Source organism: Zosterops lateralis, assembly GCF_965231275.1.
Source record: "Zosterops lateralis genome assembly, chromosome: 17".
Lineage (NCBI taxonomy): Eukaryota > Metazoa > Chordata > Aves > Passeriformes > Zosteropidae > Zosterops > Zosterops lateralis.
In genome coordinates, this window is record NC_139777.1 from 4,762,942 (window position 1) to 4,785,805 (window position 22,864).

Genomic DNA, 22,864 nt, shown 5'->3' on the forward strand with positions numbered 1-22,864 from the left:
CGTGGCTTTGAGCATTGATTTTGTACCAGCCGCGAAACTTGCAGGGTTGGGGAGTTAATTCAAACGTTAATGAGGCAATCGAATGGGTGGTGGAGCAATCATGGCATCAGCTCTGGAGAGCCACTTTCCTTGGGATTGTGCTTCGATTCAATTTAGCTCATCGTTAAAATGCAGCTCGCTCAGCACAGCCCCGGCCTTGCCCGTGTCACTCAGGGGTTATTAAAGCTGAGCTGTGCAAATGATTGGGAGCTCCTGACCCTGGATTCCAAGAGCTTCTCCCAGCAGTGACACAGAGACACTTCAGACACTCAGAGATCGATACCAGCCTGGGTTTGGTGACATCAGCAAATCTGTGTCATTTCTGAGGCGTTTCTGACCAGTTCAGAGAAAGAAAACAATGTGGTTTATTTTGGTTTTGCTGTTGTAACACATCATTGCTGTTACCTGTGTGCATCTGTGTGTCACCTGTCAGAATCCACTGTCGGTGGAGGTATCCGTCCATTTGTCCATCCATTTGTCCATCCATTTGTCCATCCATCCATCCATCCATCCATCCATCCATCCATCCCTCCGTCCATCCCTCCGTCCGTCCGTCCATCCATCCATCCATCCATCCATCCATCCATCCATCCATCCATCCATCCATCCATCCCTCCCTCCCTCCCTCCCCACAGTGGAGGGAAAGGGCAGCATCCCACGGGAAAATTTTGAGGAACTGCTCCTTGTGATGCCTCTGTCAAGCAGGAGGAGGGAGAGGTTTCAGCCCTGACCTGTTTCTTGCTGCCAGGTGTTCCTGAAGCCAGGGGTCATCTCCAGGCTGGAGAAGCAGCGGGACAAGCTGATAACTCAGAAGATGACTCTGCTCCAGGCTGCCTGCAAGGGCTTCCTCAGCCGCCAGAAGTTCAAGAGATTGAAGGTACCCATCCTGTGTGTTGGGGATTCCTGAGCCCACCCAGGTCAGTGCTGCTGGGATATGTCCCACAGCACCCAAATCACAGCTCTTTTGGGCTCTTGTGAAGGGTACCAGCTTTTCCCTGCAGCCGTGAGATGCTGTGCTGCCATCCCTGAGCTCCTCTGCCACCCTTCCCTCTCCAGCCTGGTCCTTCCCAGCTGGGTGAGGGTCACTGCTGCTGTGTCCCCACAGATCCAGCGTCTCGCCGTCCGCTGCATCCAGAAGAACGTGGTGGTGTTCCAGACAGTCAGGCACTGGCCCTGGTGGCAGCTGCTGAGCCACGTGAGGCCCCTGCTCAGCGTTAACGTCGCCGAGGAGCAGCTCCGTGCTAAGGAGGTGAGTGCCAAGGGGTGGGTGGGACAGGACAGGACAGGTCAGGGTGCTTTAGGGGATCTGCCTCATGGATTGGTCAATATGGAAGTCACTTCTGCCCAGGGAAAGATGTTTTTCTCACCATCCAGAAGTTGCCATCTGTTCTTAGCCCGGTGTCACACATTCTGCAGAGCTGTGGAGGGAGAACACTGACTGTGAGCAAACACTGACTGTGTCCCCACAGTCAAAACCCACTGCCCTCCTGGTGCCCTCTGCAAGCTCCAGGGGCTGTGCACCCTCAGCCAAGCCCCTGGGGATGGGCTTGTCAGCCTATGAGGTGCTGGAAGATGAGCATTCAAACACACCTGTGACAGAGGGGACTCCATCTCTACTGTCCCCTGTGCTGTGCTGGCATTCACCTGTGCTACCCTGGGTAATTGGAGATGCTGATGGACATTTTTTGTCCCAGGAGGGGCTCCTTTCACCCCTCTGCACCCTCTGAGACCTGTACTAAATTCCTAGTCCATCTTCCCTGGAGTCCTGCTCCTCCTCTCGCCTTAGTGAGGTTTTAACAGAATGTTTTCAGGCTGGCTCAGATGAAATAAAAGCTGCCCAAGCCTCTGTTTTTGTCTCCAAACCCACCTGGGATCCATCAACCCCCATCATCTGTTAACCTTTGTTTTTATCACAACTCTGCACGTTCTGCCCCTGCTCAGTGTTGGATATCAAAGTGGGACAAGGCTGCATGGAGCAGCTCCTGCTGCCAACACTGTGCCTTTGCACCGTGCTCTGATACCTGCCAGGGCCCTGGGACCCTCCCTGAGCATGATCCAGGCCCCTGGCTGTTCATCCCAGGCTTTTGAGGTTTGCTGCTCTCTCATAAAACATGCTCTACACACACCAAAGCTGACATTCCCTCCGATGGAATTCATGTCAGGAGCTGTAGTCCCGGCAATTTGCAGTGAGCAGCCTTCAAAGTTGCCTGGTAAATTTTATTAATAAGGCAGCTGTGTCTCTTCCACTTATTTTGAACAGAAAACAAGGTTTTCATAAATAAACCGAGGAGGCTGGAACTCTCTGTGTGTGTTTTTTTCCAATCTTCCCTAGGAGGAGCTGGCGGCGCTGAGAAGGAAGCTGGAAAAATCCGAGCAGGCGTGCAGCGAGCTCAGACAGAATACAGAGAGTCTGGAGAGCAAGGTACAGCCCCAAAACCTCTGGTACAGACCCCAAAATATCTCGTACAGACCCCAAAATATCTCATACAGAGCCCAAAACCTCTGACACAGCCCTGTTCAGCCAGGTTGGGAAAGGAGCTGATGGGGATGAACAGGAGCAGCAGCTCCATCAGAGCAGGAGGAGCCATGGGCTGGGGCAGCTCCAGGGATGGTCCTCTGGACAGGACTCTGGACAGGCTGCAGTGTCCAGCTGCAGAATTCCAGGCTGGCATCACTCCAGGCTGCCCAGAGAAGCTGTGGCTGCCCCATCCCTGAAAGTATCCAAGGCCAGATTGGATGGGGCTGGGAGCTTTCCTGGGATAGTGGAAAGTGTCCCTGCCCATGGCTGGGAGCTGGATGAGTTTAAGGTTCTGTCCAACCCAAACCATTGTGGGATTCCATGTTCCCAGCTGGCTGCTGGTCCTCTGTGGGTTCTGCTCTCGGATGCGCAGCTCCTTGTGATTGTGCCTGGGATTTTGCCAAGCATCATGAGGAGAAGGAGCTCCCAAGGTTTCTATAAATATCCTGGGTTTTCCCAGCTCCCTTGGCTGCAGCAGGGCTGGGCTGGGTCTAGGCTGGAGCTCTGCCTGATGGAACCAACAGCCCCCAAGGCCAGGACCCTTCTCATCACTGGGAAGGGGGTAAAGATGATTTAGTTTAAGCTCTTTGGGAATGCTGAACAAGGCAACTGCCTCAGGGCAGACCTAAGAAAACACTGTCTCTCCAGAGAGAGAAATCCTGTGGGATTTCCTTCCTGGGTTAAACTTGTGGGACTCCCTAAGGAGCTGGTGCCTGCACAATGTGAGGTGCCTTAAAATGCTGTTAGACACAGGAAAGGACTGTTGGAATGTTGTGTTTTCCCGTGGCCCTGCTGCCTCTTCAGCCCCTTGCTGGACTGGAGGAAGGACCATGTGCCCGTCTGCTCTGTGCAAAATGGAATCGATTTTCTGGATTAATAATTCTCCCCTTCATTCATCCGCTCCTGGTTTCAAAGTTAAATTTAATGTAATAAAGTAGGACAATGGAGAGCTGTGATGAGCCCTGCCTGCAGCGCAGTGCCGGCAGCATGGCAGGGGCTGGGAGCCTGGTCACTGCTGCTGTGCACTCCCAAGCCCTGTCAGGACTCTGGATGGATGTGGGGTGGCAGAACCACCCCCAGCCATGCCCAGGCTGACCCCCTGCTCCCCCAGATCATCGACCTGACCACGGAGCTGTCGGATGAGCGGTACAAGGGCGATGTCACCTGCCAGGCCCTGGATGGGGAGCGGGCGGAGCGGCTGCGGGGCACCCGCGAGCTGCAGGAGCTGCAGGTACCACAGCCCTGAGCCCCTCTGCGGTGACAGTGGCTGTGCCATCTCCCCTGACACAGCCCTCCTGAGTGCCCCAGAGCTGGGTAGAGCTGCTCCCTTCCTCCCTTCCCCAGAGCAAACACGACCAAGTGCAGAAGAAACTGGAGGCGGTGGAGAAGCAGCTGGAAGAGGCTCAGCAGCTGGTTCAGCTGCGTGAGATGAAGATAAGCGGCTCTGGAGGAGGTAGGGATGTCCCTCCTGAGGCAGTGCATGCTCTGGGCATCCAGCCTGACCTGTGGGGCCACAGAGAAGAGGGCAGAGGTTTGTCAGTGCTATTGTCCAGCCCCTGGCCACTCCAGAGTGTTCTATCAACATACACTGCTCATCCAGTGGGAGCTGGCAGTGACAGCTCGGTCACACAACTCTGGCTCTGGCATGGGGCTGGTGGTGCTGTGCCCCAGGGTGGTGCTGGCCCTGCCTGACAGCCCCAGCACCACAGGGTGTGTGTCTGAAACATGTGTGGAGTGAAGAGGAGGCTACTGAGGGGTGGGATGGGATGGGATGGGATGGGATGGGATGGGATGGGATGGGATGGGATGGGATGGGATGGGCACACATTCATGTGCTTGAGGCAGGGCACATGTTCTATGTGAGTGGGGCAGTCCTGGGCACACAAAGCAGAGCAGTGCCCTGTGAGCTCTGTGCTGATCTCAGTGCCTTGTGCATCCCCCTCCCTGACCCCAGCAGCGCCATGGGGACTGGTCAGGCCCCAGCACCCACCCTGCACCCCTGGGTGTCTCTCGTTGGCAGAGGACGAGTGGCAGGTGAGGTTTGACTGTGCCCAGACCGAGATCGTTTTCCTGCGGAAGCGGCTGGCGCAGCTGGAGGAGCGGCTGGAGGCGGAGCTGGGCACCAGGACAGGGCTGGAGCAAAAGGCAAGTGCTGCCAGCCCAGGAGGGGACAGGAACACCCAAGGCTGCAGGGCTATTCTGGGGCTATTCCTCTCCCTGCTCCCAGAGCTTTGCAGGGCTGAGGCTCAGCTTTGCATCTGCTTCTTGCTGCTGCTCCCACTGACCAGGGAAAACCAAGTATTTTCTACTCTGGTTTGAGCTCCAAAAATCACTTTTGCATAGCAAAATTCCACCTTGGTCCAGTGGGAGCGTGGGCAGAGGGTGAGGAGCTGTGGGCAGGGGGTTTTTGGTGGTGGGTCTTGGTGGTGCTCTGGCTTTAGGAGCTGTACAGGGCTGTGCTCTCCCCATCTGTCACACGAAGAGATACTGGTGGAAAGAGCTGGCAGCTCCTGAGCTTTGCCCTGAGGAGAGAAAAAGCCAACGTGATTCCCTGTGCAGTGCCTGGGAGCCAGGTCACTTCCCATAAGGATAAAACAAAGAAATAAAGCTCTCTCATGGTACATTAAATAGTAATAAGAAAGAAGCTGAGTCTTAGGAGCTTGGGTAAAACGAAGCAGCCCATTTGCTCTCCGTTAGTTTGGGATTACAGGCTTCATTAATGCAAGATTTTGCTTATTTAAAGTCATTCCTTAATGACTCCATTCCCTGGCGTGGGAGAGCTCTGAGTGTCTGTCCCAAACACAACGTGAATCCTCGGGGATTCCAGTCCAGACGCTGCTTTTTGCAGAGAAAAGGGATTGGGATCCTGACTCAGCAGGAGGGGCTGGGGATGCTGCAGGCACTCAGGGGGTGCCTGGAGCTGGAGGGGTCACAGCACCTAAATAAGGTTGTCCTTATTTAGTAAAAAATCGCTGGGTGAACCTACCCTGGGGACTGAAGGGAGGTCAAGTCCTGGTGGGGGTTTTATCCAAGGGTGTGTGTGCTGTGGGATCAGTGGGATTCCTTCTCTGTGGGGTGTGTGGAGTCCATCTGCCCCTCCTCTATGGGGTGTGTGGGCCATGGGATCCCTCCTGTGTGGGGCCCATGGGTCCATGTATCCCTCCTTTGTGATGTGCATGTGCCATGAGGTCCCTCCTGCCCTCCTGTATGGGGTCTATGGGTCCATGTGTCCCTCCTTTGTGGGGTACACGTGCCATGGGGTCCTCCTGTGTGGGGTCCATGTGTCCCTCCTTTGTGGGGTGCGTGTGCCATGGGGTCCTCCTGTGTGGGGTCCATGTGTCCCTCCTTTGTGGGGTGCGTGTGCCATGGGGTCCCATCTGTGTGGGGTCCATGAGTCCATGTGTCCCTCCTCTATGGGGTGTATGGGCCATGGGGTCCCTCCTGTGTGGGGTCCGTGTCCCTCCTCTGTAAGGTGCTTGTGCTCTGGGATCTGTGGGGTCTATGAGATCCCTCCTCCATGGGGTGCATGTGCTGGGGTGCATCTTTTGTGGGGTCCAGGGGGTCTTTGTGTCCCTCCCTGAGCTCCACAGGCTCCGTGCCCCCCTCCCACAGCTGGGTGAGGCACAGGCAGCGTGCCAGGCGGCGCGGGACGGGGCGCAGCGGCTGCGGCGGCGCTGCCACCGCCTGCTCTGTGAGCTGGAGGACACCCGGGTGCTGGCCGAGAACCAGCAGAGCCGCAGCCACGAGCTGGAGAAGAGGCAGAAGAAGTAAGGCTGGGGACGGGGGGGGAGCATGGGGAGGGGCTGGGGGTGGTGGAGTAGGAGCCAGGGAGTGAGGAGGGTTGGGGTGGGTGAGGAGATGCTGCATGGATGGGGATGTTTTCATCTGTTTCAGCTGCTGGGGGTTATTTTTCCTTCCCGTTGCTGTGTGACTGATGCTGTGGTCTGATCCCAGACTATTTTAGGTTGGAAGGGAACTTAAAGCTCATCCAGTTCAATCCCTTGCCATGGAGGGGGGATATTCTTCTTCCACTATCCCAGATTGCTCCAAGCCCGGTCCAGCCTGACCTTGCTGTGTTCCCCTGCAGGTTTGACCTGCAGTTAGCCCAGGCCCTGGGGCAATCTGCCTTCGAGAAGAGCCTCCGGGAAAAGTTGTCCCAGGAGAACACGAGCATCCGGTGGGAGATGGGCAAACTTCAGCAGAGCCTGGAGGTGAGAGGAGACCCTGCTTTGCTGTGTTGTGCCCAGTTTTGGGAGCAGCTCTGGGAACAAAGCCATTACCTTTCCAATTAGAGCAATCAGGAAACTTGATTCCAATTTCTCTTAGCACAGTTCAATGTGTTTAAATAACTTTCTCCTTCCAGAGGAAGGGCTGTTGCTACATATAAGTGATCCCCATCCCATGATCCAATTAATCAGGGGCACCCCCATTTTCACTGGGGTCACTTGTGCTCCTCCTCACATCCCTACCCCCAATCCCACCTTGAGAAAGGTGCTGGTCCGTCCCCCATGGGATGGTGCTGCATGAAATTCCACTGTGGTGGCAGGAGTATGGCCGATGGGGTGGGGGAACCCCTAGGGCTGCAGGGAACCCACGGGAGACACCCCAGGGGAGTGGGAAGGTGAAGAGGGAAAGGTGGGGATGGGGCTCTCAATGTGGGGCTGGGGCTGCCCAACCCCTGCTGCTTCTCCAGGGGGTTGGGATGATGCCTTTGTGGGTTCTGAGAGTGGGGTGTGAGTGTCCTGGCTCTGACCCCTGCTCTGCCCAGCACAAGGAGGCCGAGGTGGCCAGGCTGGAGCAGCAGGTGGCCGTGCTGGCTGGCCGAGTGCAGGAGCTCAGCAGCCCTGGGGCCACAGACACGGTGCCTGTGCTCAAGAAGAAGCTCTGGGACCTGGAGGGCAGTGCTGCCGACCAGAAAAAGGAGCTGGAGAGGCAAACAGCTGCTGTGGATCACCTGGAGCAGGTAATGTGGGGCTGGGGGGTGTCTGTCCCCACTGGGCACGTCGAGCCCAGGCCAACACCATCCTCATCCTCTTGGGGCTGTGCCTCACCTCTGGGTGTTTCAGCTCCACGAGAGGCTGGAGCTGGAGATTGAGAGGATGAAGCAGATCCACCAGAAGGAGCTGGAGGACAAGGATGAGGAGCTGGAGGACACACAGAAGTCCTGCCAGAAGAGGGTAGGTCCTTGCTGGGTGGGTTAATGATGGGTGCTCCCCAAAGCTCCCCAAGTCCCCAGGAGCCCTTCCAGGGGTCCGTGTTGCCAGGGAAGTTCCAGGGTGCTGCTTTGCCACCATCACCCTCAGTCACAGCCTGGGGGTGCAGATCAGGCTTTGGGATCAGGGATGAGCTCCTGCCACACTGGAGGGGCTGTTGGGGACTGTGTGAGAGCCACATGTGATGCAGCACATGGACCTGCTGCTCCCAGTAACAGCAGAGTCACACCAAGGGCACCAACTCCAGGGTTTCATGTTTGATTTGCAGAAAATAGCCTCTTCTCCAGGCCATGAGGTTGGTGGGTGCAAACACAAATTCCAGAGCTGCAGGGGCAGCCTTTAGGCATGGCTGGGTGTGCTTCAAACAGCCCATCCTGTCCCCAGTGTCCTGCAGGTCCCTGGAGTGCCTCCTCTCCTCTGCACTGGCACTGCTGGGGGGTGTGAGGTGCTCCAGGATGCATGGCCCATTCCTGGTCCCCTGTGCTGGCTGCAGAGACCTTGGGGAATGCCAAATCCCCACTGTGGCAGTGGCTCTGCCCTGCTGGGACTTGGAAGGGTGGCTGAGCCCTGAGCCTGACTGGGTTTGTCCCACACAGCTCCGGCAGCTGGAGATGCAGCTGGAGCAGGAGCACGAGCAGAAGCAGATGGTGCTGCACGAGAAGCAGGACCTGGAAGGGCTCATTGGCACCTTGTGTGAGCAGGTAAGGGGACAGTGCCCTCCCAGGGGCTGCTTTGTGGGCTGTGCCCTGCCCTAAAAGCAGGAGTGGGGGTAAACAAGTGCAGCCAGAGCAGCTGCTCGTGGTGTCCTGTCCCTCATCTCTCCCAGATGCCACCCAGCCACAGCAGGCACTGGGATCTGGAGGTCTTGGGACTGCAGGGGTCACACAGGAGCCACATGGTCCCACTGAGGAACTGTTCCCTTTTGTATGGGAGAATTATCCAAGCAGGGGATAAAAAGGCAATACTTTTTCCTGGTGTTTCATGAGAGTCAAACTAGCCAGGCCTAGCACTGGAGTGCATCCAGCTGCCTAGAAAAGCAGTTTATCCAATCCTGCTCATTGCAGAGGAATTATATCCCAAGCACATTTGGTGAAAAAAATCCCTTTTTTCCTCTCTGAGGAGTCTGTGGCAGCAACTGAAAAAACTCACATCCAGTTTTTCTCCTGCTCAGTCAGCAGGTCAGGGGCTGGACACAGCCTCCTTGGGCAGCATTTATCAGTTTGGGCATCCCTTGGCATCACCCAGAGGCCACCCCAGAGCTCTGGTGACTGAGTGAGGTGGCTGAGGGTGACACCAGCTCAGTGTCACCATCTCAGTGGTGCTGCACCCTGGGACACCCCAGAGCTCAGCCCAGAGGGTCTGTCTTGATGCCTCCTGCCCACCCTCATGCTGTCCTTGTCCCACTCACTCTGGCACAGAAACTGAGCCCTGTGTCCTCTGGATTTCACCATTTCACCAGCCCTCACAGTCCTGTGTGTTCATTAAATGGGATGGATCTGGGATCTTTGCAGCACAGGAATGGGGGGACATATTTCAAGCAGATGCAAAATGGTCTGACCAGGCTTATCCAACACAACCCTCCTGCTCCTGGCTTAGCAAATGTTTTGGGAACTGTCACAAGAAATAATGCTGTATCAAAGCAGGGGATTATTACAACAGTCCAACATGTCCTGCTTGTTCGGTGGAGGGGAGCTGAGATGGATGAGGAGGCAGCAGGAGCTGAGGGGGCTCAGGAGGAAAGGCCCCTTCTCCCTCCAGGACAGTCCCCAGGTGTTGCCCTGGCAGCCCCCAGCCCCCCAAGGGCAGTCCTGGTGTAAGGGAAGGGGAGATGGGGCCGTGCAGCTGAGACACAACCACAGTTTGGCAGCAGCTCTTAAATCAAATCCTGGCTTTGTCACTTAAAAGTCCTGGGCTGCAGTGAGTGATGGGAGGGGGCAGCTGTTTCCAGCCATGGCACCAAATTTATCCCCTGTGGTCGTGGACAGACCCTGAGCAACAGGAAAATGATGTGAGCAGTGTCCAGGATGCAGCTGGAGGGATGGCAGGACAGCAAACACCCTCTGGTTTGCAGGGGACAGTTCTTTAAAAAAGGGGAAGAAAACAGCCAACCCAGAAAACTAATCAAGGAGATGGAGATGCCAATGATTTTTTGTTCCAGCAAATTCCAGCCAGCTCTAGACCAGGCTACAAGGTCAAATCCACACAGCTGATTTTAGCCAGTGAATGGAAAATAGGAGAAAGAAGAGGTTTGAAATGAAAGCCGTGGAAAACAACCTAAATAGAAAATGCTCTTCTACTTCAGTTATGCTGAAATCAAGCACTGAAACCATGTCCCTGTTTATTTGGTGATTTTCTAATTCCTCCATCCCTGTAACCATGGTTGCTCTCTCCCTCTCTCCAGGGGGGTAGCATAGAGGGTGGGATTTTTTAAGGAACTCCTTGCAGTTGTGTGGCCAGGCTGTCCTTCTGGCCACAGGGGCGGTCACTGGGGAGGATGTGGCTGACGGAGACCAGAGATGGGTGAATGTTTTCAGAGGAACAGCTCTTTGGTGGGTGATATATTCACTCCCCTGCCCTCCTCCTGGGGGCTTTTAACTAGCTCAGTTATTAGGAGGATTTGGAGAGAATTATACCAAAGACAAGGTGAGATATCTCAGAAGAGGCCCTTTCCCCAGGACCTTTGTCCCAGGCATTTATTCTTCGGATTTCCAGGGGGGAAAGAGATAGAACCAAGGAAGAGGAGACAATTTATAGCCTCCCAGCCCAGAGGAGAGATAGCTGGACCACAGCCAATGGGGTCAGAGAAGGAAGTAAGGGTCACTCTAAGTGGTAAGGAACTCTAGGGGGTCAGGAGTGAGAAACCATTTCCCTAGAGAATTACAACAGGTGCGGAAAAAAAATTTGGAACACCCTTCAGGTCTTCAAGGAACAACTCGCCATGGCACTCAGCGCCCTGGTGTAGTTGACCAAAATATCCCTAAATTACATGGAAAACACCTTTAGGATGGGGGTGGCAGGGCCTGATGGAGCTTTCAGGGGTCAACAGGACATCCCTTTTGTCCCCATCCCAGATCGGCCACCGCGACTTCGACGTGGAGAAGCGGCTGCGGCGGGACCTGCGCAGGACCCGTGCCCTCCTGGCCGATGTTCAGCTGCTGCTGGTGGCCCCGGCAGAGCCCGGAGGCAGCGCCCAGGAACTGGAGAACCTGCGCAAACAGGTGAGGGAGGGACGTGATGGGAGCTGCAGGGAACATTCCCGGGCGCCGCCAAGAACATCCTTGGAGGGAGCGCTTCCCTGTAATTAAGCCAACGCTGGAGGAGTGTTTTTTCCCCCCTTATTTTTTTTTCCTTGTTAATTACCTTCTGTTTGGTGCGTTTCTGTGTGTGTCTCCTACGGTCGGGCTGGGGTGGCGTTGCCATAGGGATGATGAAAGCATCGGGGAGAGGGACTGGGGTGGGGATTTGCCATCGATGGGGGGGAATTGCCGTGGTTTGAGCGCAGACAACCCCGGGCTCAGCGGTGTTGAGTGACCTGGGGAGCAGCTCCAGGTCTGTGACAGCTCATGCCACCACCCTGGGGACAACCCCGGCCTCAGGGTGAGCTCTTGATGCCTTGGGAAGGCTGACCTGGAACAGAGGCTGGACAGTGCTAAGAGAATAAAGTAGGTATTTATTATACACTTTGGGCAGTTCAAGAGCTTGGCCAGGGCTACACCCAATGTGGACCCAAAATGGCCACAAAATGGACAACCAGTCATGAGGTCTCACATTTTTATAAGTTTTGGTCCATCTGCATATTGGGGTTTAATTGTCCAATTACAGCTTTAGGTTATGAAGTCCCATCCTTCTTTTTTTCTTTCTTCAGTCCACTGTTATTTGTGCTTTTAGGCCTGAAAACTTGTAACAGTTGTCCTTGGTCTTCAGCAGGAAAAGGATTTGTTTTGTCTCTCTGCTCTGTGAAGAGAGCTGGCTGACACTTAATGTGAGGATCAGAGCTACACACATGGCAGCATAGAATCTGAAAAACATGGAAACTAAAACTTAAGGCATCACTCTTAGTCCTGTGGGGTGCCCTGGCACGGGACAGGGGCACCCTGGTGCTGTCCATCCCCTTGTGGGCTGTGCATTCCCAAGTGCCCAGCAGGGGCTCAGCTAAATGGTCCTCTGAAACTGCTCAGGAATTAATCTGTTCTGCACATTTCTCCTGGAAACGAACGAATCTGGAGGCAGGAGCAATTCCAGCAACATCCAAATAGAATTGGGAGGGTCGCTGTGCATAAATAACAGCTGTGAGCTGCAGCTGTTCCCACCTGTGCTGAGGAAAAGGGGGAAGCTGAGCTGGGCCTGATGGAGCCAGTGGTGTCTGTGCCCATTCCCATGTCCGTGCCCTTCCTGTGTCCATTACCTGGATGTCCAGGGCAGGGACAGGTAGTGGGAATGGCCATTTTTTTGCACTCATGTTTTTGCACTTCATTAATCCCTCAATGTTTTCCAAATCCCACTTTGGGGCTGGAGAGGTTGCACTGCCCCTTTTATTTTTCCCAGTCCCTGGTGGGAGGGAAATGTGGCAGGGCCCTGCCCTCAGGTCCTTTCCATGTGCTGATCTGAGAGACCTGCATAGATACTGAGGTGCTTCCTCTGCCCATCCTGTGGCCATCCCAAAGTGTCCAAACCCATTTCTCTGCAGAATAATGCCCAGTTCACTTGGAGAACAGAGGTGGAGAAGTAATTCTTTACTCTAGGGAGTAAAGTCATGGGGAGAGCAGTTGAGGGATCTGGAGAGGCTCACCCTGGAGAAAAGGAGGCTCAGGGGGGACCTTGTGGCTCTCAACAACTCCCTGACAGGAGGGGACAGCCGGGGGAGTTCAGGCTCTGCTCCCAGGGAACAGGGACAGGAGGAGAGGGAACCATCAAACTGTGCCAGGGGAGGGTCAGGTTGGACTTCAGGAGGAATTTCCTCATGGAAAGGGTGGTCAGGGCTTGGAAGGGGCTGCCCAGGGAAGTTTGGAGTCCCCATCCCTGGAGGTGTCCAAGGAATTCCTGGACATGGCACTCAGTGCTCTGGGCTGGAGAGAGAGTGAGGATCAGGCACAGGTTGGATTTAATGACCTTGGAAGTCTTTCCCAACCTGGATGACTCTGGGATTCTGGGATCCTTATTCCCTGCACACTCCAGTCCCCACAGCAAGGCAGGAGGTGACTCTCTCCCTGTGATTCCATTCAGCCCATCCCTGCCTCCCTCACTCCAGGGCCTGTGCTTGTTTCCCTTGTGTTTGGTGACGAGCAAACAGCCTGGATTTTGGGAATGTGGAGGTTTTTTTTGCTGTGCCACCAACACTGAGACTCTGCATGTGTTTAAAATGCCACATGATTATTCTGTCCTTTAAACTGAAACAATTTCTAATGGCATTCATGACGACTTTCTCAAAAGCCAATGCATCCTACCACCAGCCCACGGACCTGCACGAGAAGAAAAACTTTGCTAAAATGCTACATTTCCGTTAATCAAAATCCATATGGCTGGAAGTGCAGCATTGTTTCTTAATAAGGCTGAGGCATCCATTTTATGCAGGTATTTAACAGATGGTGTTCACAGCAAACTAATGTTGTTCCACACTTCATACATTATGCATTTTTGGGGGGGGAGAATTTCAATTTATTCTTCCCAAGTGGGAAAATTCCATTGCATGAAGTGAATTGGAAGCTGATGTTTAATGAAGGGTCCTGGAGATGCTTTTCTGTCTGGCTGAACTGTCAGGAGTTTGGTGGGAATTGTGGCAGGGAAGAGGCCATTCCAAGGGCTGATTGTGGATGCAGCTGGACAGGTGGGAAAGTCCTCGGCCATAAAATCACGGAGCTGATCTGAGTAGCATCTTCAACTGGTGGAAGAAAGTTCTTCCTTCTCTAGTGCAAAGTCTCAATCTCCCCAAAGAGTGGAGGGAAGCAAGCCCAGGTTTGCTCCAGTTATAACATTCCATTGTTCTCCCTGCCTTTTTTTGAGGGAGAGAGATAAAAAAAGAAAGCAAACCCTGAGAAAACAGCCTAAAATTCTCAAACACGGTGTGCAGCTTTTCCCAGAGCTCCTGGGAACTCCGCAGGGAAACCAGCACCAGGCACAGGAAATGAGCAGCCAACGGAGGGGTTTAGTTTTCTTTTTTTTTTTTTTTTGTAAAGAAAAAAAAGAAAACCCCGACGAGCAGGGGAAGGAACTGGATGTTCAGGTACAGCCCACGATAACTCCTTCACCCAGGCAACAAGGGGGGGATTTTTCGGGATGATGCTGCAGCTTCCAGATGTTTGCAGCCCATTGAAGATCGTCGTGATCTTAATGTCTGAGCTGTAAAACCCCCAGAGCAAATTACCCTTTATAAATGGGATCTTCCACGTGTATTTGCAAATGCAATTTACGCCACGGTGAAAAGCCCATTTGCAACCCCCCCCCGAATCAGAATCATGAATCGCTCTAATCAGGAATTACATGTAATTCACATAATTTTGCAAATTAATGATCCCAGCTCTCTGCCTCACCCGGGGAAAGAGGGAGGATGTTCCATCGAGGCTGCAGGACTCATCAGGACAGTCGGTGATGTTGGGATCTGGGCTGGGAGGTGCCAGGGAAGGTTTTTTTTGCCCTGTAAAACCAGGAGAGACAAGCTGAGGATCAGCAGGGGTTTAAAAGGTGGAGGTTCTGTGTTCATGAGCAGGAAAAAAATGCTCTGTGGAAGTGGAAATAAACGTGTCACGGGGACAGCACCATCAGGATGTGGTTTTCACTCCTTTAATGATGATCCCCTGCAACTTTTCCCAGCTGGAAGAGAGTGAAGCAAAGTGTGCAGAGGCCCAGAGATCCCAGCAGACAGCGGCCCTGGAGCTGGAGAACCTGCACACGGAGCTGGAGACCCTCAGCAAAAGCAAGACCCTGGTGGGTTCCTGGAGATGTGGCCAGGGCAGGGCAGGTGGGAGGGCACAGCCCCACCCTGGGGGGTTTGGCAGCTGCTTCACTAAATCAGCCACTACCAGAGGGTTTAATAATTCACCTCGGTGTGTTAATTACACCAGAATGTATTAAATCTCCAAGGATATTCACTAAATCACCCTGGGCTGTTTGCAAACAACAACCCCCTGGGTGGTTGAATGGGTGGACAAAATTCCTGTAAGAGAGAAGCATCCCATGGTCCTGCTCTGCCTCTCCAGTGGGTTGGAGGCTGTTGGCAGCACATCCCAGAGGGGATTTGGTGGGTTCCCTGTGGGATCCATGGGTCCTGTGGATCCTCCTGCAGGTGGATGAGCAGCTGTTCCAGCTGCAGCATGAGAGAGCCGACCTGCTGAAACGCATCGATGAGGACCAGGAAGACCTGAACGAGCTCATGGAAAAGCACAAGGCTCTGATCGCCCAGGTAGGAGCTGGGGCAGCATTTCCAAGCCTGGGAGGGCTCCCAGAAAGCCCTGCAGGTGGCACAGAGCAGGTGGTGGCTCCTGGGGGTGCACAGGGGGATGGAGACCCCAAGGAAGAGAGGCTGCCATGAGGAAGGGAAGGCTCAGTGTGCCAGCTCCTCTCACCTGCAGTTTTGAGTCTTCTTTCAAGGGTGTTTTGCCTTTAGTTTCAACACTTGGGGAATCCTACAGCTGCTCCTCTGGGACATTTTTATTCTTCCTTTCACCATTCTCTCAGGCAGAGGTTAAAAAGTGCTGCCAGACAACCCTGGGGCTTTCAGTGCCATATCCAAACTATGTCAGGCTCTCCCAAAGGATTGTCCTGGGAGCTGAGGGACCCCAAAACTCCCATGGGAGAGGGGCAGGCTGGCCAGGCTGACAATTCACAGTCTGGTGCCCCTTGCAGAGGTGATAGGGATCCAGGAGCCTGTGTCTGGAAGGACAGAGATGACAACCTGGTTTCTGTCCTGATCCACAAATACTTGTTTCAAAAATTAGGGAAGCTGCAGTGAGTTGGGAGAATTAAGCTCCATCAGGGCAGTCCAGGAGCAGCTCACTGTCCCAGTGGCAGGAGATGCAGGCAGGAACCAGCCCTCTGCTGCGAGCCCTTGGTTCTGATCCTGCTGCTCCCACTCCAAATTTTCTGTTCCTGCAGTCGGCCACAGACATTGCTCAGATCCGGGAGCTGCAGACACAGGTGGAGGATGTGAAGAAAGAAAAGCAGAGCCTGCAGGAGAAGGTAATTCCTGCAGGAGAAGGTAATTCCTGCAGGAGAAGGTAATTCCTGCCCGGCCTGTGCCACTCCTGCTGAGGGGTGGGACCTCTTTAGGCTGGAGAAATCTTTTCCTGGCAGAATTCTTGGGATGCACAGCTTGGCTTCTCCCTCCTCCCCTACTGAACTGCCATGGCTGGGATGGGGCTGCCCTGGGGTGGGCACCAGCAGGGGCTGCACCCCCTCACCTCTGTGGCTGTGCCAACCGTCCTGGAGTGATGGATTTAATTTTAAACACATGAGTAATCCCATTAAGTTTAAGTGCTTTATTGGAGCGTGGCTAAGCTGCCCAAGAATCAGAAGCGGGACTCGCTCCCTCTGAGGCAGAGCGGGTGGTGCTTTGGAGATAGGTCGGATAAAAGGAGACAAATTCCCCTAGTTCTAGGTCAAATTCCAAATCTGAACCCGAGCTGTGCTGGGATCACTAAAAGGGCAGTTTCCTTTGGAGATCTCAGTGTAAGAACTGAGGAAACAGCTCGGTCCAGGCAGTTTTCCACAAAGACCGTGGATTTTTACGCCTCAAAGAGTCTGTGAGAAGAGAAAAGCAAAGGAGTTCCAGACACGTGTCCCTCTGGCCAGCAGGTTCTCCATTCAAAGCCACACATTGGTGTCAGGCCTGTTCTGTGTGGCTTTAGCAGCAGGGAATTCTTTGGGAAGCCAGAGCAATGCTTGGCCAGAGTGCCCATCACCTCAGGGGCCAGGAGAGTGTGTGAGGGGTTTGGGAGGGGGTTCAGCAGAGGGGCTGGGGGATGCTGAGCTGCCCCTGCTCTCCCAGCTGCAGGCAGCTCAGGCCAGGGCAGCACAGCTGGAGCAGAGCCCGGCCGAGCGCTCCATCGTCAGCCGGCAGGAAGCGCGGATCCGGGACCTGGAGAGCCAGCTGGACTTCCAGGCCGTGCAGATGAAACGCTTCGAGGTACCCCCTGCTCACCCCTGCTGCTGCCAGGCAGTGCCCCAAGCCCACCTGTGGGGAAAGGAGCACCTGGGGAAGGGCTGGGAGGGACAGGTGGGGCAGCCCAGGTGGTTGGTGGCACTGCTGTCATCTCTGTGTGGGGGTTTGTCTTGGTTTGGGAAGATGGATATCTGCCAGGGAAAGCTGGAGTTTCCCTGGGAATGGAGAATGTAAACCATTCCCCCACCCCTTCCCAATTATAGATTTGCAGTTAGAGGCTTTCAGGCTAAGATTTGGGGGATAGGAATAGCAGTTCTTTACTAGTATGTAAAACAAAGCAAACAAAAACAACAACTACAGCCTTAATAACAAAACAGTACCAAGAACCTTGAGGGCTTTGCTTCACAAAAACCCAGAGCAGTTTGGTGCCCCTGCAGGACCCTCAGAGCACCAAGCTGGAACAGTGGAGAGTCCCAGGCTGGTGGCAGGATGTCCCCGGCAAGCAGGGGCAGGAACTTTCTGCCACCTCTTTGCTTTGGTCAAACACCCTTAGCATCCAGTACTCAATCTCCTAGTAATTTATGGGGTTAGAGTAAAAAGGGAACAAACCTAACGCCCAACAGGGTTCCTGACAGCCAGCAGTGGCTTGGTACTCACAGAGAGAGCTTTCCAACCCCTCACCTTCCCCTCACACCTCAGGTGCTGGTGCTGCGCCTGCGAGACAGCATCATCCAGATGGGAGAGGAGCTGGAGAAGGCGGCCGAGTCGGAGGCACGGGAGAAGGAGAACACCAGGTACTACCAGAGGAGGATGGAGGAGATGAAGGCTGACATGGACGAGCTGGTGCAGAGGGAGCTGGAGTCCAGCCGCCGGCGCATGGAGCTGGTGAGGAGGGGGTGCTCCTCCTGGGGTTTGGGTGGTCCCATGGCCACGGGGTTGGGTCCCTCATAACTCCTGGGTTGGTCTGAGGGCCCCAGAAAAGTCATTTTCTGTGTGGTTCTTTGTGTGCTCATGGCTTGGGGATGGAGCTGTTCCCTGTGCAGGTGCTCCCTGGGTCCTGGGCTGCTCCTCTGGGAGGGACAGGGAATTGCTTTGTATTTTTCTGCAGCCCCAAACCACTGAACCAAAGCTGTCCTTGAGGACCCTCATGTTCCCTTTCTCCATGGCTGCTCTGGGAGACTGGACAGTCACTCTGCTCCATGTTTTTTCTGTGGGAAGGAGGTGGCTTTGCCTGCCCTGCTCATAGAAATGCAGTTCACGTGTGGATGTGGCAGTCGGGGACATGGTTTAGTGCTGGAATTGGCAGTGCTGGGGTAACAGTTGGACTGGATGATCTTGGAGGTATTTCCATCCTAGATGAATCTATGATTCCAAGTTGCTCAGGTCATCCCTGCAGCTCCTCATGCTGGTTCTCCTCATGTCAGGCAGAACCACAGAGGGTGGGAAATGCCCTGGCCCTGCAGCAGCCCCCGAGTGCTGAGTGGTGGTCACAGGGCTGGGTGTGCCAGGGCTGGGTGTGCCAGGGCCCTGGGTGTGCCAGGACTGGGTGTGCCAGGGCTGGGTGTGCCAGGGCCCTGGGTGTGCCAGGACTGGGTGTGCCAGGGCTGGGTGTGCCAGGGCTGGGTGCGCCAGGGCCCTGGGTGTGCCAGGGCTGGGTGTGCCAGGCTCAGCCCAAGCACCAGATCCTCCTGGAGCTCCTGGCTTTGCCAAACCACCCCCGTGGCTGCAGCTCAGACAGTGCCAACCAGCAGCTAAACCTGCTCTGAGTGAGCAGAGCCCCAGCTGGGTCTAGAGAGCAGCAAAAATAGATTCACCTTCACTTTCCAGCCCTTTCTCAGTGTCTCTTTTCATGTTGTTTCATCCAGTAATCCAAGGGAAAGCCTTGCTCCCGAGCAGTAATTGAAAGATATTGCAGTTCTGCTGGCAGCAGGGCTGAATTAGGAGCAGTTATTTTATCAATAATCTTTTAGTTAGCAATCAAGGAGATTTCAGGATTTATTCTGCCCCGAGGCTGCCAGCATTCCCGAGGGGAATGGTGTGAATGATTCCCAATCCTCTGCCTGCACCACGGTCAGGCTTTGTCCTTGCTCGGCCAGGCTGAGCCCTGCCAGAGCAGCCTCCCCTGGGCATGGAATGAGGTTGGATCTCTCAGCCTCTGATGCTCTGCAGAGCCATGAGATGGTGGAGTGAGAGGTGCCCTGGGCATTCTGGGCTCCCTGATCCTGCTGCTTTCCCTGTGGGATTGAGGGAGCCGTGGTTGCTGTGATATTGGGTGTGTGTTGCAGCTCTGCTGGAAGGGCAGTGCTTGGAACGTGGATGCTCTGGCTGTTGGGATAGGGGTGGGCTCTTTTAGCTGTGTTTTTGGGGTTGTGCTTCTATTTTTAGAAGCTTTTTGAATGTTTCATATGGGGATGTGAGTGATGAGTGAAGGAAGGTGCAGGAACTTCTTGGCACTGTTGTGTTCTCCCAATTAAAGTGTGCAAAGAGGTCTGAAAGGGATTTTAGAGGCACCTCCCTCAAATAAGACACAAAGCCCTGCAGACAGCTGAACTTGTAAGGCAGAACTGAGGGCTCTGGGTTTATCCAGACACTCAGATATTTGGGGTTATCTGGCATCTGCAGGAGGAAGGAGCAGTTGTGCTCCCCCAGACACACCTCCCCATCCCAGCTTTTCCACAGGGATCGCTCCATGAGAGCTGGCTCCATGTGCACAACCACAGCCAGGGGCTGCTGTGACATTCCTGGGAGCAGAGGCATCCCCCAGACTGTGTGTCCTCCCTCTTAAGAGCACTTAAATAAAACATGGGGCAGAGCTGTGATCGAGGAGCCCGGCCGAGCTTGTCGGGAGCCTGGTGGGGAGCATCAATAGTTAATAGAAAGCCACTTATGGCTCTGCTCCTTCTAAATCCTCCATCAATTATAAATCCAGCGTGAATTATTCACTTGACATTACTTAAGTCGTGCTCTGCTCCTAACAATTTTTTTTTTAAATTTATTTAAATACACGGTGGTGAGGTTGTGGACTTACCGCACACTGTTGAGGCTTAAAGGGAGGTGTTGAAGGGACAAATTTCTGGCAGAGGTTGGGTTAAAAATCCTGTCTTGATTCAGAGCTGCTGCCTGTATATGTAGATATATATTTAGCATATATATACACACAATATACAAAATAGAAGGTGTTTTGTTCTCACACCTCTTATTTGTCAGTGGTGGGTGCACTGGAAATCTCATGCCACCATCCCCAGCCAGGCTTAAGACTTCTATTCCATCCCTCCTTCTTTTCCCACCCAGTTTAGGGCAGTGGGGAGGCAGCCTTGTGCCATTCAGCAGGGAATATCCAGTGAAGAGCAGGGATGAGAGCTGGCTGCCAGGCAGATGGCTCTGCCTCATGAATTTTGTAAGAAGGATGGGTTTTGAACACTTTCCAAGCATGTTTGGTAATGATGGGGGTAGGACTTGGCCCTGCTGGACTCTCTTTGCTCTGGCTGCACATCCTGGGTTTCCTCCCTGGAGCTGGAGCTCCTCTTCCAATAAAATCTGGATCCCAGCCTGCAGCAGCTCCTGGTTTCTCAGCTGCTGTGCTGACACCCAGAGCTTGACAGGCCAGCCCCAGCCCCCTGGTGTCCTCAGAGCACAACAGACACTGCATCATGGTGAGGAGTGAGGGATGGATTTCCAGCTTGGAGTTATTCCTGGGGAACTTAAACCCAAGCCCTGCTCTCTGTGTTTGTGGTGTATGCACTAACACTCATGCTTGTCCCCTACATGTGTCCCCTGGTGAGGCTGCAGTGCAGGGAAGGAAGGAGCAGAGTCTGGGAAGGATGGGGAAGGGCTGGGAGCAGGGATGTGGGACAATGAGTGACTGTCACAGTGCCTGGGATAAGGATTTCCCTCCTGAGGCTGCTCTTAGGGAAAGATGGTGCTGGCTGAACTGCCTGCCCAGCTTGGATTTCCTGGGACAATTCAAGCATCTGGATGAGAGCTCTGGGATGAAAACTGTGGAATGGGGTCCAGCCATGGGCAGGAGCACCTCAGGTCTCTTCTGGAGAGCCCGGTGCCTTCTTGATGGAATACCTAGGAAAAAACAGAGGCTGATCCAGCTGGGATGAAGCCCTGGCTGATTGAGGCACAATCCAGGGATTTGCTGGGTCTCCTCCTGCCCCTCTGCACCCAGCACAGCTCCACTGATCCCCCCCTGAGCACACCACGGGGGCTGGCAGGTGCTATCCTAAAATCAGGTTTCTTTAACGAAGCTGTGAAATTCATCAGCACAATAATTGACTAATTTTACAGAAAACTGAAGTACAGGTGTGAAGACACTCTTCACAAGTTTTGTTTTTTGTTGTGAGATCCTCAGTGTAAATAACCTGTTTTGTTGGGGTTTTTTTCTTGTTCTTTTGCTGGCAGATCTTTGTGCCCTGATCCTGCTATGGCCACGTTTTGTAACACAACACAGCCTGAACTCCAGGATTAGGGGGTTTTGCTCATTTGCAAACTTTAAAGGTGTTTTGTTGGTGGTTTTATTTTATTTTTTTTAATTTTTGTTTTGTTTTGTTTTCTTTGTTGTTTATTTTTTTGGGGGGGGTTGTTTGTTTGTGGGGTTTTTTGTTTTTGTTTTGGGGATTTTTTTGTTTGTTTGCTTTTTTTTTTTTTTTTTTTTTTTTTGGGGGGGGGGGGTTGGTTGGTTGGGTTTTTTGGGGGGTTTTTTTGGTGGTTTTTTTTGTTTTGTTTTCTTGATGCTTCCAGTGAAGGTGAGAAGCGAACTGGGAGCTGTTTGTGCCTCCAGCCAGGAATGCCACACTCCCACCCAGGCAAAAGCTCAGCTCCCAGCAGGGTCCCAGCAAACCCTCTGATGTCTCTGCAGCTCTTGTGTCCCCATCCCCGCCTGCTCCTGGGCCTTTCCAGCTGCTCTTCCCTTCAAGAGAGAATGTCTTTGAGGAAGTGTAGCGACAATTATCATCAAAGGCATTCGGTCCTTGGAGGTGAGGGTGGGTGATGGAGGAGCCAGGAGTGAAAGCTCGAGCTAATTAGGGCTGTTGTGGTTGTGCTTTGCCATTACAAGAGTAAATTCCTCAGGAATCCATCAGCGCCGGTGGCTGCTCGCACACACACCAATTACACGGTGTTAGAGCCCCATCTCACTCCAACCTTCAGCTGCGCGAATTTTGTCACTTCAAACTTCCCCGAAAGCCCGCGAGTTAACGGCTTAATTAAAAATAATAATGATGGATGAATTCTGCAGGTGCGTGCCGAGTTACTCCAAGAAAAGTGATCCAAATTGGACTAATTAGATTACACTTCACTCGAGGTGGATGGGAGCGAGCAAAGGCGGTGTTGTCACAGCAGAACCACAAACGAAAACACAGCACAAGGTGGTGACAAGGACGTGGCGCTGGATGCTCCCGCGGTGCCGGCCTGGGAATCCTTTGGAGTCCCACGGATCATTTTGCTGCTGGTTTTGTTTATCTCCTTTCAACTTCTCTTCAAATAATTCTGAGACAAAATTAGCTGGGGGAAAAAAAAAAAAGGCTGTTAAGAAAAAGGTTTAGAAATCCCCTGGCATGAGGGATGTGCAGAATCTGTTTTCTGGGAGCCCCTGGCTGAGGACAGGAGTCCCTGTTGGTTTGCTGAGTGTCAGCCATCCCTGAATGAGCTCCTGTCCCCTTGTCTTGGGGAAACCTTTAATCCAGGCTCCCTGTCAGCAGGAATCAACCTCAGCCTTCTAAAATCATGATTTTTGACCCACCAGCAGAGCCAGTCCTTTGCTCTGGGGTGATCTCTCCCCCAGTGTGAACGGGAGAATCCGGTTTGGAAATGTATTCAGAACCGGGCAGAACGTATATTTTATTTATTGGTGTTAAAATATACATCAGCCAGAGGTTCTGAGCTGGTCAGGCTGGTCCTGCTGTGCATGTCTGACTGGTATGGTGGAAGCAGCCAGAGATGTTGGTGCCAAGAGGGGTTTAACAGCAGAGGATGCTCCTTTCAGCCCCTCAGCTC

General features: G+C 53.6%; 1 protein-coding gene across 1 annotated transcript in view; it reads left to right on the forward strand.

Moving 5' to 3' along the window:
• Positions 1–22,864, forward strand: part of MYO18B (myosin XVIIIB) — a gene marked incomplete at its 5' end in the record, with an annotated part of 56,414 nt that overhangs the window by 20,243 nt on the left and 13,307 nt on the right. Inside the window, 17 exons of the mRNA XM_083874185.1 lie at positions 788–916; positions 1,145–1,288; positions 2,372–2,461; positions 3,669–3,788; positions 3,902–4,010; positions 4,578–4,702; positions 6,170–6,324; positions 6,645–6,768; positions 7,251–7,520; positions 7,624–7,734; positions 8,367–8,471; positions 10,842–10,988; positions 14,578–14,691; positions 15,050–15,166; positions 15,859–15,942; positions 16,751–16,888; positions 17,564–17,749. Of these exons, the coding sequence (XP_083730311.1) occupies positions 788–916; positions 1,145–1,288; positions 2,372–2,461; positions 3,669–3,788; positions 3,902–4,010; positions 4,578–4,702; positions 6,170–6,324; positions 6,645–6,768; positions 7,251–7,520; positions 7,624–7,734; positions 8,367–8,471; positions 10,842–10,988; positions 14,578–14,691; positions 15,050–15,166; positions 15,859–15,942; positions 16,751–16,888; positions 17,564–17,749 (2,268 nt within the window). The remainder of the gene's footprint in view (positions 1–787; positions 917–1,144; positions 1,289–2,371; positions 2,462–3,668; positions 3,789–3,901; positions 4,011–4,577; positions 4,703–6,169; positions 6,325–6,644; positions 6,769–7,250; positions 7,521–7,623; positions 7,735–8,366; positions 8,472–10,841; positions 10,989–14,577; positions 14,692–15,049; positions 15,167–15,858; positions 15,943–16,750; positions 16,889–17,563; positions 17,750–22,864) is intronic.